Source organism: Lepidochelys kempii, chromosome 7 (genome assembly GCF_965140285.1).
Source record: "Lepidochelys kempii isolate rLepKem1 chromosome 7, rLepKem1.hap1, whole genome shotgun sequence".
NCBI lineage: Eukaryota > Metazoa > Chordata > Testudines > Cheloniidae > Lepidochelys > Lepidochelys kempii.
The window spans coordinates 85,934,699-85,952,351 of record NC_136386.1 but is presented as its reverse complement, the minus strand read 5'-3'; the positions used below and the strand labels follow the sequence as shown (position 1 = coordinate 85,952,351).

Genomic DNA, 17,653 nt, shown 5'->3' with positions numbered 1-17,653 from the left:
GCGGATGATTTTGTTAGTTGTTTAAAAAAAGCCTCCTTTTCCTGGTTTGGTAGTCCTCTACCATGACACCACCTTGGTTTTTACCCCTTTTATCCTTATCCAGAGACTTTCAACAAGTCTGTCTCTTATTTCTATCTCCACCTCAGTCCAAGTGTATACATTTTTAATATACAAGGCAACATCACCTCCCTTTTTTCCCTGGCTGTCCTTCCTGAGCAAGCTGTACCTTTCTGTACCAATTTTCCAGTCATGCGTATTCTCACCAAGTTTCCATGATGCCAGCTATGTCATAGTTGTGTTTATTTACTAGTATTTCGAGTTCTTCCTGCTTATTCTTCTCGCATTAGTAAAGAAACATCTAAGATACTGATTTGATTTCTCCTCTTTTCTCCCCCCTTATTTCTGCTATAACAGCCTATGCTTCCCCCCCCAAATGTCCACCCTTTTAACACTGCTGCCTTTAGGAATTCCACGAGTAAAGGATTTTTCTTCTCCTGTCTGAACAGCTTCTTGTCCATCATTTCCCATCTCGACCTCAGTATTTTCCTTAGCAGTTCTAAAGCTTGTCTCCATTCTCCTGAGCTTTCCCTTTTAGCTTATGTCCAAGTATGTTACACAAATATTAAAGAATTCCTTCACATGTGACTTGTTCCTTTTTAAGCCTCTTCATATCAGGAAAGTTCACTGGGGTTAGCTTTATTACTACACCTCTACCCCGTTATAACGCGGTCCTCGGGAGCCAAAAAAAAATCTTACTGCGTTATAGGTGAAACTGCATTATATCGCACTTTGCTTTGGCCTCAAGCATCTCCATTATTAATAGTCACTTCTCGCCCCCTGACTGACCCCTCAGAACCCCCGACCCATCCAAACCCCCCCACTCCTTGTCCCCTGACTACCCCCTCCAGAGACCTCCCTGCTCCTTGTCCCAGGACCCCAACCTCCCTGTCCCCTGACTGCCCTGACCCCTATCCACACCTCCTCCTCCTCCTCACAGGCCCCCCCCGGACTCCCATGCCCTATCCAACCCCCCTCCCCTGACCGCCCCCGAGACCCTCTGCCCCTTATCCAACCCCTCGGCCCTGGCTCGGCACCCATAACACGCCGCTCAGAGCAGCGTGTTGGAGCCAGATACGCTGACGTGCTGGAGCGCGCAGCCCCGCCCCCCCAGTGCTGCTTTACTGCGTTATATCTGAATTCGTGTTATATCGGGTCTCATTATATCGGGGGAGAGGTGTATTTTAAATAGCTGATTCTCAGCCTTCAGATGCTGAACAGCCAATAAGCATATCATACTGTATTGTTACAAGTCCTGAATTTGGGGTCATAAAAATTTTGCAGCATGATGTGTCGGATGAAGGGTGGTCTAGTGGTTAGGGCATTAGCTTAGCATGTGGAAGAGCCAGGTTCAATTCCTTGCTCTGCTACAGACTTCCTGAATGATCTGAGCAAGTCACTTAAGATTTGTCCATAAGGTTATTCTAGAGCAGTGCCTCTCAAAGTGTGGAGGGAGGAGGAATGTTATTTGGGGGGGATGTGTGGGGATGAGAGGGAGTGCCCCCCAGTTCTGCTCCGCCCTCACTCCTTTTCTGCCCCCAGACCAGCTCCGATTCTGGCTGCAGCTCCATTCTGCCCCCTGTTCTGGCCCCAGCCCACCTCTGCCCTCATTCCTTCTCCATCCGCAGACCAGTTTCGCCCCCAGCTCCGCCTTCAGCCCAGGCTCTGCTGCTGAGGAAACCTTGGCTATGCTGTAATGGAGGGGGGGCATGGACCAATTCTGTTACTGGTAAGTGGGGGGGAAGCATGACTGGAAAAGTTTGAGCACCACTTTTCTAGAGTAAGATAAGACATGAATTTTAAAGCAGACCAGCTATACTAGAATAGCTATATGTGTAGACAGACCTTCTGCCTAACTGTAAAATGGTGCTAATATCACTTTCCCTACCACATTGCGGTGTTGTGAGGATAAATACATTAAAGGTTGTAAGACACTCAGATATTTCAGTGATTTGTGCTAAATAAGTATCTTATTTCACATCTTCAAAAATTCAACATTGATAGGATGAAAAACATTATTTGACTTCCACTAAGCAAAGAATTAACTCCAGCCTCATCTCTCTCAAAGGTGTTAGGAAAGTGGAGGCCTGATCAGGCGCTCCAAAGAAAATATTACTATTAAAAACAATTGAGTGATTGGATGGAAGAGGATTTTGTGGAACTTTGCCTCCTCCCAGCAGTTATTACAAGCTAAGGTTTAATCCAAGTTTGGAAAAGCAGGAAGTTTGGAACTGGCAAAGTTTTGCTTAGTTTCTTTTAATGTGGGCACACGGCGGGTCAAGAATAAAGCCTTGGATAAAAATTTCACTTGGTGAAAGACTTACCTTGTTGCTGAAAAAGCTGTTCCTTTGTTGGCACGTTGGGCTACATAGAAGACCATAAACAACCTCCTAAACTTTTACATCCATGTTTTAAATGGATCAGATTGTGTTGGTATATAACTAGTGGAGTGCGGATACCAGAACTGGTGTGTTGCAGTTGGATCCTTGCTTATAAGACAATACACATATCGTTGGGGAACTGGTTGCTAAGGAATTACATGATTGAAAGAACTTCAAAATTAAAGTTCTGGTACCCACACTATACTGCCTTCTGAGATGTATCCTTGGTAACCCTAAATTCAGTTAGAGAAATTAGGATTTCTTTGCACAAACCTCCCTAATTGAGACGCTTCATCAAGAAGTGAAGTTTGTTTTTTTTTCCTCACTGCTATGCTGTATTTTCTACCAGTATATTTAGTGAAGCTGCACAGGATAATTGATGAAACGCTGAACCCTGATTATCAAGTTAGATAACTCATGATTTTCTGATATAGTCCTCTGGGGAGATCTGAATAGCAGTTTTTGCATTTTGCCTCTTTAAAGCACACCTGCATTTTTAACAGGAGGAACTAAGGAGCACTCTGGGAGCTTAACAAAGACAAGTTAAACAAGATATGAATAATTGGCATGGCATTATATTAGTATGCTTATAACTGCTTTAATTTTACTTTGTTCACAGGGTCACTTACTTTTCCTATACTCTCCCACTGAAATTTTTGCACATTTACTCTGACAGTAACTCTCTTGCAATCTCCCATCAGTCTGTAGAGCACAAAGAGAGTGAATATTTATAGCACTTATTTTAAAAAAGATGTAATCCTCTTCTGTTTGGTACGAGAGAGATGCAGACCTAAGTGTGGGATCTGTTCCTTTAAAAACAAAAACCTACACCCATATTCCTCTAGGAGCAGTACTTACTGTTATAAAGAAAATCTATTTATTTGCTTACAGAGGACGTCTTTGTCATTGTGATCTTGAGATGGTTGCTATCATAGGCCCCAACTTCCACTGTTCCTGGGGGGTGCTTAACCCTACCCATGCCCCTGCACTGCCTCACCCCATTCCACCCCTTCCCCAAAGTCCTTGCCTCTTCTCTGCGTCCTCCTTTGAGTGTGTCACGTCCTCGCTCCTCCCCTGTCCCGAAGCACCGCCAAACAGCTGTTTGGCATCGGGAAGCGCTGGGAGGTAGGTGGAGGAGCGGGGACGCGGTGCACTTGGGGGGGGCGGGAAGGGGCTTGGCTGTTGGTGGGTGCAGAGTACCGACTAACTTTTCCCCAGGGGTTCTCCAACCCTAGAGCACCCACGGAGTCGGCGCCTATGGTTGCTATCTTAGCTGGAGCTATTTTAGAGGAGAAAACTGTAGAACTGTCTGGAATTTATATTAGAAGACAATTGAAGGACTTGGAAGCTTCAAATGGCAAAGAGGAGAAAAGTAAAGTTTCTGTTTAACTTTTAACTTTTTTTTTTTTTGGTAGTATGCCATTTGTTCTGAGGGGTGGGTGCATGCATGTATGTTTCCCATGACATGAACACACACATCAAAGACATTTTGAAGAAGAGAGGTTAAAGAAAAATAACCTATCTTCTGATATTCCTGGGGATCAGGAGGAGGGAGTAGGTGGAATTGTGGTGGGCTTTACAATCCTACTGCAAGTAATATGTAGAAGAAGTGGAGACAAAACACGATTTTGAATGCTTTAAACCATGTATAACTTACTGTTTTATAAGTAAGATATTTTTCTCAGAATATCTGAGCTCCAGCAGGGAGGGAAGCCTTCTGGGATGGTAATAGAGGTTGTGGGAGGATCCAGAGATGCCAGGAAAGATTCCATCTAGGCCAGGGCTCTCAAACTCAATTTACCTTAGTGCCAGTCCTCAAATCCTCCCAGTAGGCCAATAATGTCACTCATGCTGCCCAAAAAAACTCTACCCCCCACCTACCTAAGGCTCTGGGAGGGAGTTTGGGTGGGGCAGGGGGGCTGGGGGTGCTGGGTGCAGGCTCTGGGCTGGGGGTGGGGTTGCAGGCCCTCAGATGGAGGAGGGGTGCAGGCTCTGGGAGGGAGTTTGGGGGCGGGAAGGGATGGGGGTGCAGGCTCAGGAAGGGGGGGTGGCCGCACTTACCTGGGGCTCCGGGCCGGGCCAGGGGGCTTCCGCATGCTGTTTCACCCAGGCACTGCTCCCGCACCTTCCCATTAGCCGCAGGGGCAATGCGTGGAGGCACAGCCCTGCCCAGGGGCCGCAAGGAGGGGCCGGCAGCCATGTGGAGCAAGCGTGCAGGAAGCTGCTCAGCTCTGGTGCACTGCCAGTGGTGAGAGGGGCCCCGGGCCGTTTTAAATTGCCTGGGGGACGCGTGGGCGGGGGAGCACCCTGGGGTGGCAGGCAGGGCCAAGGGAGAGATCCTGCCCCCAAATTGCTGGAGCTCCGTGGGCCATTTTGGGGAGGTTCTCGGGCTGCAAATGGCTGGGACTTTGAGACCCCTGATCTAGGCAATGAAAAGAGTGTGGGATGGTTGAGAGAGAGGGTTTGGAGGGAGTTGGATACAACTGCAGCTGGGGCCAGAAGCTTTCTGGGAGATTGCCACACTGTTAGAAGAAGCTGTGAGGGAAGGTGAAGGGGGGAAAACTTCGATGCTAGAGTACATCAGTCTAGAAGTTTCTAAGACCTCATTGTGATATTGTTTGACATTGTGGAAGGATTTCAGCTCATGCACATGGCATAGGAGACAAATCTGATCCTTTCCAATCAATTTGTTTGAAGTAGATAACTTACAAAAAACTCTGTTCTTGTATTTTGCATGAATATACAGTGTACTGATAGTTCAATGTATTCCAAGTACTGATAATTCAAAGTTAGCAAATATTTATAGTGTAGTAGAACTGTTTGTGCTTTCAGAGTAACAGCCGTGTTAGTCTGTATTCGCAAAAAGAAAAGGAGGACTTGTGGCACCTTAGAGACTAACCAATTTATTTGAGCATAAGCTTTCGTGAGCTACAGTTTATGCTCAGATAAATTGGTTAGTCTCTAAGGTGCCACAAGTACTCCTTTTCTTTTTGTTTGTGCTTTGTAATCAATGCAGAGATTTATTTGCTTGCTTCAGTTGAATGTGTGGGAGGTGCTGAACTTCCTTGGAAATAAAATATGAAGTTCAGCAGTCACATTAAGGGTATGTTTAGACTGCAGCTGGGAGTTTTCCTCCCAGTCTTGGTAGACTTTAGCACACTGGCTCAAACAGAGCTAGCACAGAATAGCGTTGTAGACGTTGCTGCACAGGCAGTAGCTTGGGCTAGCTGCCCAAGTCCAAGCCTGTCTGATCTTGGGTGGCTGAATCAGCACCTGTGTAGCAATGTCCACACGGCTATTTTCATGCTAGCTCTGAGGTAGCACAGTAAATTGGTCTACCTAGGCTGCGAGGCATGCTCCCAGCTACAGTACAAATGTACCCCCTAACCGTCCAGGCAATCTGTTTCTACTCTGAAGACTTTCTTTTGGCACCTTAAGGGTCCCAATTGTGTGGATGCGGCTTCCTGTGAATAAAGGAGAACGGAACTGGGTCATTTGGGGAGCATATTAATTTCTGATGTAACTAACTCGATCTGCTTCAGGGGAATTATACCAGGGAGAATTTTGCTCTGGTGAGAACTTCAGACCTGGTGTAAACAGGTGTTGTTTCTATGTTCGTTCCCAGACTCAGTTCACTGGTTCTCATAATAGGTTGTGTACTTATTGCAAGTTGGTTAGAGAACAGGTGCCCAGTAGTGACAATTTATACTAATGCTTATTCTTGTTAGCAGAGCCAACTGGTTGTTTGGGTGAATAATTTTTTTTTGTTTGGCCAGTGAAGTGAAAAATCGGGGAAATACTCAGTTTGAAAAGTCCTCAGAATTTATCAGCAAATCAGGAAAGTCCATTTCAGTTGTTTTTTAAGGGCCAGCTTCAGAGAGACAAGGTGGGTGAGGTAATAGCTGTTGTTGGACCTACTTCTGTTGTTGAGTGAGACAAGCTTTCCAGCTTTCACAGAGCTCTTCTTTTAATCTGTAGAGTCATTTGTGCACGTGTGAGTGCTCTCTCTCTCCCCTTCTTCTCCCCGCCCCCCCACCACTGAAGCTAGCCCTAAAATCTTTTTCCGAGATGAAGCTAATGGGGTCAAATTTGTGAATGCTTTTGAGTTGATCGAAACTGTGTTTTTCAGCAGATCTATTTGTCTAAAATATTTTCCCCAGCTCTAGTACAAACATCAACATTTCTAGCCCCCAAATCTCACAGATCCATGTAGATCTCAGGTGCTCTACAGGAGATCAGGGTCTGGAGTCGCCATGCTGCTCTGTTGGTGCTGGGGTCCTCATAGCTATCCAATAGTTTCTGATAGTAGCTCACCGTTGCCAGTGCTGCCTTCACTGTTCCTGTCAGCTGCTGTGACAGACCCTCTCCTCTGTGGAAATGGTAAATGCACTTAGGACTACTTTTTTTTTTTTTTTTTTTTAAGTGGTGTTCCTACTGGATACTGAAAGATGAGGACAGCACACATTCTCTTTCCTCAAGCCTGCTCCTCTCCTCTCCTGATTTGAACCCACAGAAAGAAGTTATAGGGAGAAAATTCTAGGCTCTGGTGAAAGTCCGGGACTTTGAAAGGCTATAAAACTTTGGCAGCAGTTCATGGGAGGAAATACAGTAGCCTCTAGTGAGTAACTGGTATCAGCTGGCTTATAAATACTGTATGCCTTCAGAAATGTATTATGTATGTTATGATGGGGAACGAATGATTTATTAATGGAATTTGTCAATATGGGATCTCTTTCAATCATGTTTATTCCATAGGCATTTGTTTTAGTGGCTCAGTTTGAAAACAGATATTTTGTATTTACACTGGAAAAATTAACTTTGATGCAATATATAGGGATTCATTTTTGATTCTGTCTAGTTCTGTTTATTTTTTGGGCTTTAAAAAATTTTTTAATTGTATTATGATGGTGCTGCCTTCAACATTGCTGGGACTTCTTAGAGGTTTTCTTTCTGAAAACATGCCTTCTTGGTGTGTCTCTTTTTTTCTCCATTTTACTGTATAAGGGAGCAATACAAGTGCTGTTTGCAGAATGTTGTCAGTCCTTTGGGAGGATTTCTACTTCCTAGAGTACTGCAGCCTGGAGGGAAAGAATTCCAAAAGAGTAATGTGTTAATAGGGAGAAAAATTGTTTAATACAACTGTGACCCCCATACAAACTTCAGGTGAAACAGTGTGAATAAAAAACCTCTTTATCTGATGTGGGGGTAAAATCTGGCTAAGTGCTATGGTGTATACAAGTCTGTTAATCACTCTTTCTCTTGTAGGTGTGTACTGAGGCAACAGCTATTGGACTATGGCATCCGTAAAGGTTTGGTGTATTTTAGTCCTGAGCTTTCTGCTGCCTCATTCTTATGCCCATATGGACTTCTTCACTTCAATTGGTGAGATTTACTTCTGTATGTACAGTGAATAACTGCAGAGCTGTGTCTGCCAACTTTCAGAACTGTCTCTGCGGTGATGTGATTAAAGATGAAGCTGTGTGCTCTATTAATTAGCATAGCTCTAAATGCACCAATAGTTTTACATGCCCTGCTTGCTTTTTTTTATCTTTTTGAGGGAAAATTTGTATTCAAATCAGTTCTGTTAAAATGACAAGAGGTCAGGATACACAATCATTGTCTACTATTACAGATATTGGATTCAAAACCATACTTTGGTTTGAGAGCTGCTTTTTGTGAATTGAGTACATGAAATAACTCTTGATTAGGATGTACAATTCCAGCATTTCAGGATCCCATCTTTCTCCTCCTCGATGTTTTAATTGTGTATGAAGCATTTGTTAAACTAGCATTTACCCTAAGGTTAAGTGGTTCAGCTGCCTGTTTGCTGTATTTCCTGTAGGATTTACTGCTTTATGAATTTGTAGCTGAGAAACAATCTGTCAGTGCAAGCAAAGCAATTTAAACAAATACTACTTTGTGTATCGCCATAATTAATTCTTTCCATATTTGCTATGTACCAGATGTATTTGAACAAGAGCTTACTCCTTCGTAGCCTTTATTCTCTTCTAAATGAGTCCTGAATTAGTCATAATGTTAAATTTGTGACACTCCATTCACTTCCATGGCAACAAGCTATGTCAAACACAGGACTGTGTCTCTCTACTGTAAGTTCCATCAAAAGGAGAGAAATCTTTTTTGAACACCTCTTCATGGATAATAACACCACAGAATGTCCAGCCAAGTAAACACGTTCTTGAATGTTTTCTTTTTTTGTGTGCCCAAGTTTGTTCCAATGGGAAATCTCTCTGAAATCAGTGTTTCTCAACTTTCTTGATACCAGGGACTGGCTTGCTGCCTTCCTAAGGTGTGTCAGAGAGATCTCAGGGGCCAGAGACAGGGCCAGTGGTTGAGAAACACTGCTCTAAATGAGGAGGATCAAGAAGATCTAATAATCAATTGAAATCATTACTTCCTCTCTAGGTCACATGACAGACTTAATTAACACAGAAAAAGACCTGGTGACATCACTGAAAGATTATATTAAGGCAGAAGAGAGCAAGCTGGAACAGATCAAAAAGTAAGCAGCTGGTTTCATAACACTAATATTTAATTGTGATTTCATCTTCATGTACAAGAAGGTTCCTGAAGGCTGAACAGGAATTTATTGCCTGTGGGGATAAAGATTAATTTGTAATTTCTGCAAGATTTTTGTCCTAAATGAATGTCTCTTTTGTGAGACATCATTTTGTTTTATTAATTATTTTTTATGGTGGTGAGTCTAATTTCTGTATTGAGAAATTCTGATTTCTCTTGGCAGGATTCCCAGGTGAGTCTAGTTCTTTCAAAAACATGCGTTGCTGATAGGAAATGAGCAAACCAAAAGTGTGTGTTAGAGAAAACATAATGATGTGCTGTAGCTTAAAAAGTTTTAATGTATATTGCAGTGGCTGCAGTGTGGGTAAGCTGTAACTAGTCCAACAGGCCTCCCAAATGAATTCTAGTAAGTCATTACAAAAACACCCCATGCCATCATCTCTTCTGTATATGTGTGACATTGCACTCTCTATGCTTTTATAAAAATATGCTAATGAGTGTAAATATAATGTAACTGGAATATGCTTCATGCAAAAGGTCTCTTGTAAGGTATCATTACAAAGCTTACAATCTACTGAGTGTGGGCATCCTATTTGTATAAATGTATCACTCCTGTATCTAAAACTAGAAATATAAAATATAACTGTTATTTCAAAGTAGTTATGCAAAGTGTGGGCCATTAATAGTGGTTTGGAATCATAATGGCTCCCATTAGCCAGGACAGTTACCTGTAGATGGCTGTTTTTTACTTGTAAGTCTTCCTGTATACCTGTGGACTGGCAAGTGGGTAATGAAGTCTTACAGTGACATGTGATCATGTCACTTGAACTGGAATCCATCTTCAACCTGGTGCTTTTCCATTGAGAAGAGGGGTGGGAACCCAGAGGGACAAAGGATTCCCGCCTTATGCCAAAGATATATAAATGGGTGGAACAGAACAAAGGGAGCGGCCATCATGAGAAATCCCCTAGCTACCACCTAGGCTGGAACAAGGGCTGTACCGGGGAAAGGATTGTGCCCGGACTAGGAAGGAGTCCAGTCTGTGAAAGAAACTTACTGAAACATCTCTGAGGGTGAAATTTTATCTGTATTCAGTTTTATTACTGTACTAGACTTAGACTTGCAGGTTTTATTTTATTTTGCTTGGTAATTCACTGTTACTACTTGCAACCACTTAAATTCTACTTTCTGAAGTTAATAAAATCACTTTTTACTTTTTAATTAACCCAGAGTATGTATTAATACCTGGAGGGGGAGGGAACTGTTCGTATCTCTATCAGTGTTACAGAGGATAAACAATTTGAGTTTACCTTGTATAAGCTTTATACAGGGTAAAATGGATTTATTTGGGGTTTGGACCCCATTGGGAGTTGTGCATCTGAGTGTCAAAGACAGGAACACTTCTTAAGTTGCTTTCAATTAGGTCTGCAGCTTTGGGGCATGTGGGTCAGACCCTGGATCTGTGTTGGAGCAGGCGGGCGTGTGTGGCTCAGCAAGACAGGGTGCTGGAGTCCCAAGCTGGTAGGGAAAGCAGGGACAGAAGTAGTCATGGCACATCAGCTGGCCACCCCAAGGGGGTTTCTGTGATCCAACCCGTCACAATATTCCATATATTTTCATAAAAGCTGAGTTGGTTTAAATAAAAAAACAACTACTTTGAAACTGTACCAACTAACATTTTGTCCAACAGTAAAGATTTTAGGGGAAAGGCCCAATATCTCAAAATGTATCAGCGTTGGGGATGGGGGGGGGGGGGGGGGGGAGGAACCTTGTCCCGCTGGAAAGGGGAATTCCTAGCTTTCAAATGACTTTTTTCTATGTAACTTAATCTCTTCGTAGCATAGCCATGGTGGGATATGAGTTTTATGACCATTCATTATGTTAGCGGTCCAAAAGATTACTGCCTGTATTACATCTTGGAGCAATGTAACTTAAAGAAGGAAACTTTTATGTCCAGCTATATTTATTTATTTACTTTATTTTTGTGGCTTTATAAAATACATCTGTTTGAAGTCATACATAGGTTTGAAATGTTAGAAGTCACAAATTAGTGATCACTGGGCAGATGAAACCGTCAAAGGAGTGGAACTTTATCACATAAGCATCATTACTGCATGTGTATGTTATATAGACATTGAATTCTTTGGTTTTTAACCTGCTGATATACAAGTTAAAACAAAAACTTCCTGTCTTTAAAACTTACTGGACACCATTCTACATCTGCAGGGAATGAATACATTCCATTGGCTCCTGAAGTTGGGAAAATAGGGCCCATCAATCTGTGGCTGGATTATGGTTGGGTTTATACAGTATGGAAGCTTATTAGGAACGAAATCTTGGCTTCAGCCTCCAGTCTTATGGTTGTAAAGATGGTTTGTAGCCACTTATTAACTTTAAAATGGTCATATACTAGTAAAAATGCTATCAATTCAGTGAAATCCCATTATCAGTCTTTTTTGTTAACACATTGTTAAAATCTGGAAGCGTTACACAGAGCAGCCTGTTCAATCCCCGGCCACAGAATAAAAGCACAGTGCATGTTAAAAATCCTGTATTGGCTGGCAAATAGCACTAGCACTTCCAGGAGAGAGCCATGTCCAATTATAGGGCTGGTCTACACTGGGAACTTACATCACCATACCTGGGGGTCTCAGAGGTGTGACAAGTCCATACCCTGGAGTGAAGTATCTATGCTGACCTAACCCACATTGTAGACAGCAATAGCTTGACAGAAGAATTCTTCTGTAGACCTACCTTCCACTTCTCGGGGAGGTGGATTACTTACGTTATACCAATAAAATAAAAACCAGCAGGATCTTATTAAAGGGGAAAAGGCAAAATGCCACATTTACTGTGAATACAGAAAGAATCATAGTAAGCAGTTAGTTATAGCTAGAACATTCCATTCAATTTCATATTTATTCACACATTTGTTCTCACTCACGTATGTTCTGCAAGGTTGTTACCAGCCTTAGAGTTGCTCGTGCCAAGCCACTGGCCAGGGCGCCTGGACATGAGGAGGGAACAGGGCCTTGTCAGATGCATATCTGACGCTCCTGGAAGTTGGTTTGCAGAATCAGACCCCAAAGTTCTCACTTTCTAGAGTCTATTTTTATAGGAATTTATTCCTATGCCAGTCTATGGGAATTACTTCATCATGCTGTTGCTGAATCAATCAGCAGATGGCACATTCCTGATGAACAACACGGAGCCTTCGGTTCTCCCATCTTTGAAGCTTTTGGGTGGATTCCGGTCTGCCCTCCCTAGGGGTCCTCTGGTTGTTTCCACTTGACGCGTTCTTTGGCCGATGGACACTGCATTCTTGGACTGGCACCTCCCTGATCATTCGGTTATTATCCACACCAAGCATCCATCCACATACATCCTCTATCTCTATTTTAATCACAATTGTTAACAAAGCGAGATAAATACAACAAAAGGGTGGGGAGTCTCTGTGTGCTGTTCCTGTTGTTACAATGTATTGCTTTGAGGACAGACTCTGTCTTAGGATGTACTAACGCAATTAGCAGCTTGCAGGTTTCACGCAGAGAGGGAGAGAAACAGTACCAAAACCCAAGAGACCTCTTAATTAGTAATACCCTGGAATTTAAACTATGGAATCAAACTCATTTGTGATTTTAATGCAGAACTTCTTTAATATGATCCAACACTTATGCCCACAGAAGAGCCCCTCACATCAGTGTAGGTAGTGTCTACACTGAAGCACTACAGGTTTAAGTGTAGACATACCCATGCTCTGCTGTTGGGGAGGGTCACCGCAACATGGGGCTTCTGTGGGCAGGAAAGGGCTTCAACAGAGGTTTGGAGGATCGAATACAAATGAATTTTTTTTACTACCCAAGAGCCCAGAAGGAGCAGTGAGTCAACTAGATGAACTTACTTTTTGTGTGTCTAAATATAAAGCCTATTTACTGTCTCGATCTAGGTTTATGCAAGATCCCTGCTTTCTGCTGTGGCAGACTAGGAATTCTTTGGCAGCTTTATATGAATATTGAAATAGTATTTTTTATTTGTGTGTGTATAAAAATATAGAAATTACTGAATCAAAAGTTAAATTTTGTAATAGCAGCCCTTGTTTTTCATATTACATTGATTTTACTCTGCCCCTATACTTTGTTTTCAAGATGCTGCTGATTTTTATTTAGCATTGCACTGTAGAAATTGTTGAAGGGAAGCTTGGAGATTTTTGCAACTGGATAGGGGACAACTTCTCACAGATACATATTTTAGGCTTCCTGCAGATACAGGAATATAGTGCTACATCAGCTTGCAATCAGTTCTTGTATAGGAGGTTTTGTTTAGAACCATGAGAGCCAGCTTTTATTTAAAAAAAAAAAAAAAAACACAAACTTAGATTCTAGAGCACAGTTTCCTGGCAAAGACCAGAATATATGGCCCCGGGTTGAGCATGCTTGGTGACTAACTTTCAAAATTTAATATTTAGCCACTGATATTTTTTCCCTGTTAAGAGTAAAACGTGTTTTCAACTACTGTTTTTGGAAAGTACAAAAATATATCTAAACATTACATATTAATAAATTACCAAGACCCTGGGTAAGATTTTATATTGGACTATTCATTCCTGAGTACAATTTTATACAGGAATTGCTGAGATACTACCTATGGCAGTATGTATTTACCTTTCTTCCTGCATATTGTAGAGGAGTCCTATGTTGGTGCATTGTGCTTTAATGCTGAAGGATCATGAGAATGATGCTACTTCAAGGTTTACACCAGCAGAGGGAGGGCTGAGAAAGATGACATTTTTGATTCCTTGCAGATAAACTTTGCATACAGAGAAAGTAAAAATAAACAACTTGTACTGGAAGCTTTATCAGCCAAGAGAGTCATGTAGCTTAGCATTAGTTTTACAATACATAGGAAAATATTTAGGTGATACCATATTAAGCTTATTCCTAATATATATGTTTCATAGATGGGCAGAGAAGTTAGATCAACTGACAGACACTGCTACAAAAGACCCAGAAGGATTCTTGGGGCATCCTGTAAATGCATTCAAGTTAATGAAACGACTTAACACCGAGTGGGGTGAACTGGAGAATCTGGTCCTGAAGGACATGTCAGATGGTAAGTTTGAGGAGATTTTGGAGTTATCGACGCACAACTATTGCTCTGATTAACATTATCACCCTAATGCCAAGCAAAGCACAACTTTGTATTTTGAGGAACATACTTTTTTTTGTACTGCACCTGCAGTAGAAATAACAATGGTCAAACACTTTTGCTGAGAGAATTATTTGACTTGTATCTTGCATGCATTGTCATTGAAATTGGATTTCTGTCATGTTTTCCATGACTTTGTGAGTCTCTCTGTAGAAGAAGACCCTGTTTTTTCTGTATGTAGGTACATGTAATGCATTTATCACCTTTTCAAATTGCTGATTGTGCTGGTAAAAAGTTGAACCAGCTCTGAGCTATTCAGAAAGAGATCAAAAGCTCACCAATAAAACTTCAGTGACAAAGGGAGTAAATTCAGAGAGCTCGAACTCCTCAAAGTGGACTATTTGTGATGGTTCTTGGGGTGTCCAGGACTGAGTCACCTTGTTACCCCTCTGCCTCCAGCAAAAGGGAAACTTGCTTGTGTTTTAACTGGGTGTCAGCTCCCTGAAACAGCAGTCTGAGTGGCTAACGATCTCCTCAGGGCTTTGCCAGCCCTTACTTTGCCTTGCAAGTTAACAATAGGTGCACCCCAGTCCCCAAGACCTTTTGAAGCATTCCATTGTAGTATTTAACACCTTATCTGCTGAGCACTCCCAGTAATACCACGTATGCCCCCCCAAAGCGAACCGTATACTTACCTGTTTACTCATAGACTTTAAGGGCTAGAAGGGGACCATCATGCTCATCTAGTCTCACCTCCTGCACATTGCAGGCCACAGAACCTAACCCACCCATTCCTGCACAAGGTCCATAGCCCCTTGCTGATTTAGTGAAGTCCTCAAATCTTGATTTAAAGAGTTCAAAGTTACAGAAAAATTCAGCATTTACTTCAGTTCAAGCCAGCAGGCAACCAGTGCCCCGTGCTGCAGTGGAAGGTGAAACCCCCCGCAGCGTCTCTGCCAGTCTGAGTTGGGGGAAAAAGAGAGAGAGCAACCCCCTGTGGTTCAGTCTCCAGTGTCTTGTCTCCCTGTTGACTTAGTATGTGAATGGGGGGCCTCCGTTGTGTTAAGTTCACAACACTTAATTTACATTAATTTGTACCCCTTTCACCATCCTAAAACAATTCTTCTCTCCCTCCAACATCCTAAAACAGAACATAGAAGAAAAAAATTAATTTGAAGGACTGATATTCAGACGTATCCTCTAGTTTGAATCCGGGTTTTCATTCATGTAAAGTATTGTGAAAATTAGACTTAAACTTATTTAATACAGAGAAACTCTCCCACATTTTCCATATAAACTTCTACTAAAATAAGGCATCTTTCAACATACTTGCATGTGAAATTAGTGATTGTCTGTTCCCTATACATTTGCTGAAAAAATATCTCAGATCCTGCCTCAAGGTTGGTCCTGCATGGGTAGTAACAGTGATACAATTTTTTTTCCCTCTATGCTACTTTATCTCAAACCATTACCATGATATTGCATAGGGATTCTTTTGGAAGAAGAGCCTTAAGACAACAGATAAAGAAACTATGTTAAAATTAATTATCCTTGTCTTTGAATTTGCTGTGTATTGGTTATTGATTTACTTATTTTTAAAAACATTTCAGCATGGTTGGTCTTGTGTGTGATGTTTGGTTCATTGGCCTGTTAGGACACTCATGAAATGACTATTGAATAATCAAGAGAGGTGCACTGTTAGCATATTACTGCTCCGTACAAATAGGTTTACACACTGTTTATCTAGAGTTCCACCCAAAGGTGGTAGCTTTTCCAAGAAGATCTGCCTCTGATTTAATAATAGCCTGCAGTGACATGCTAGTTTTCATCCAACAACTTGTATAGGGATATTTATTTGTAATTAAATGTTGTTAATGTAAAACTCCCAGGACAAGAAAGCCCAGTCCTTTTCTTGATCTCTCTGACCTTTCTTTTTTTTTTCCGAAGGCTTTATCTCTAATATGACTATCCAACGCCAGTATTTTCCTAATGATGAAGATCAGGCTGGTGCAGCCAAAGCTCTCCTACGGCTGCAGGATACCTACAATTTGGATACAGACACCCTCTCCAGGGGGAATCTTCCGGGTAAGAAGCACCTGAGCTAGTTTGGAAAAATAGCGGTGCAGTTACAGAATATCTAGATTATAAACCCTTTTCTTCATGCCTGTCTATAAAGCGCCTAGCATGCTGTTAACAATAGGAAAAAACCCAGACTTTCCTAGTCTTCAGCCAGTCTCTGATAACCTGGCCCACAGCACACAAGCTTATGTAAACTGAACTGCTGCAGGGAGTTGTAAGTCGCATCTCCCGGTGTCAGCCTGTACTGTAGAGAACACTCTACTCAAGGCAGGATGAGCACTGGTATCATAGCACTTCCTTGGGATTTTCCGATGGGGATTTTTCCGTACTGAAACGCTATGTGCCCCACCCACACTCCTTCCCAGGCTCACTTTTTGGGTGTGTTGGTCTTTTCTTCAGTTCTTTGGTGGTGAGTATGTTGCAGCTGTTTTTCTTCATCACTTTCTCTTCCTCTGATGGGCTTTCTGCTGCCAGGACCTTGTGCTTGGGTTTAGAATGGCAAAAATTGGCATTAAACTCCAACTGTATCTAGCCCTCTCTGTGTAAGTCAATGTTAGTATGTAGGAGGAATAAACATCTGGTAGTTTTATTTGTCATATTTTTGGCTTCTTACGGAGCTATTGCCTCTGATCAAGCAAAGCTGCACTCTGTCTCTCCTAGAGCAAGATTAGTTGCTCAATATTTAAAGTTGCAATTGAGTTTCCATTTATAAGTCCACTGCATAGCTCCTCTCTAAAATACCACAGAATTAGCACACTTGGCTAGATAAATATTCCTATTATGTTAATGCAAGCCTTTAACCTATGGCTTGTGTATAAAACTGAGTTCAGTAGGTAAACAAATCACTGCACTAATCACTGATGGTTAAAATGTGCCAATTTTGGTTAAAATATACCTATTCTGTACATTTATTGTTAGAGTATTTCATGCTGTTATGTTAAAGAAAAATATTAAACAGGAATGAGATATTGATTAAGAGTAAATATTGTAATCGGCAAGCTGTATTTTAAAAGTCTGTATCTGAATGTGTGCAGTGGAAAGCATGTTAGTAAAAAAGAATGCTATTATATTTATATTATATTTATATTATATTTATATTATATTTATATTATATTTATATTTATTTATTATATTTATTTATTATATTTATATTATATTTATATTATATTTATATTATATATGTTTATTTACGTCCATTCCACATTAGGTGTGCACACGCTGCATGCACGAATGTTGGAAACTTTTTCCCTTAGCGGCTCCCGGCGGGCCCCCTGAGTGGCGCCGCTGTGCATATATACCCCTACCGGTTTGACCCCTCGAGTTCCTTCTTACCATTTGTGGTGGCGTTGGAACACCTCTTCCCCTCCCCTTTCCCCCCAGTAGTCCCTTAGCCTTTAGAGTAGCTGTTATCAGTTTGTTTACATACAGATTGTGGACACTTAAGTCATTAGGTG

The 17,653-nt window shown here is 41.7% G+C and overlaps 1 protein-coding gene across 8 annotated transcripts in view; it reads left to right on the top strand.

The window, feature by feature from the left end:
• Positions 1-17,653, top strand: part of P4HA1 (prolyl 4-hydroxylase subunit alpha 1) — a 66,033-nt gene that overhangs the window by 9,466 nt on the left and 38,914 nt on the right. For 7 of the 8 annotated variants that reach the window (XR_012160009.2, XM_073353641.2, XM_073353638.2 and 4 more), the window contains exons 2-6: positions 6,862-7,056; positions 7,704-7,820; positions 8,862-8,958; positions 13,933-14,084; positions 16,068-16,205. Coding sequence is in view for 7 of the 8 variants with exons in the window: in XM_073353641.2 (XP_073209742.1) it covers positions 7,733-7,820; positions 8,862-8,958; positions 13,933-14,084; positions 16,068-16,205 (475 nt within the window). In the remaining variant the exon portion in view is untranslated. The remainder of the gene's footprint in view (positions 1-6,861; positions 7,057-7,703; positions 7,821-8,861; positions 8,959-13,932; positions 14,085-16,067; positions 16,206-17,653) is intronic. The other variant, XM_073353637.2, reaches the window with a different exon arrangement.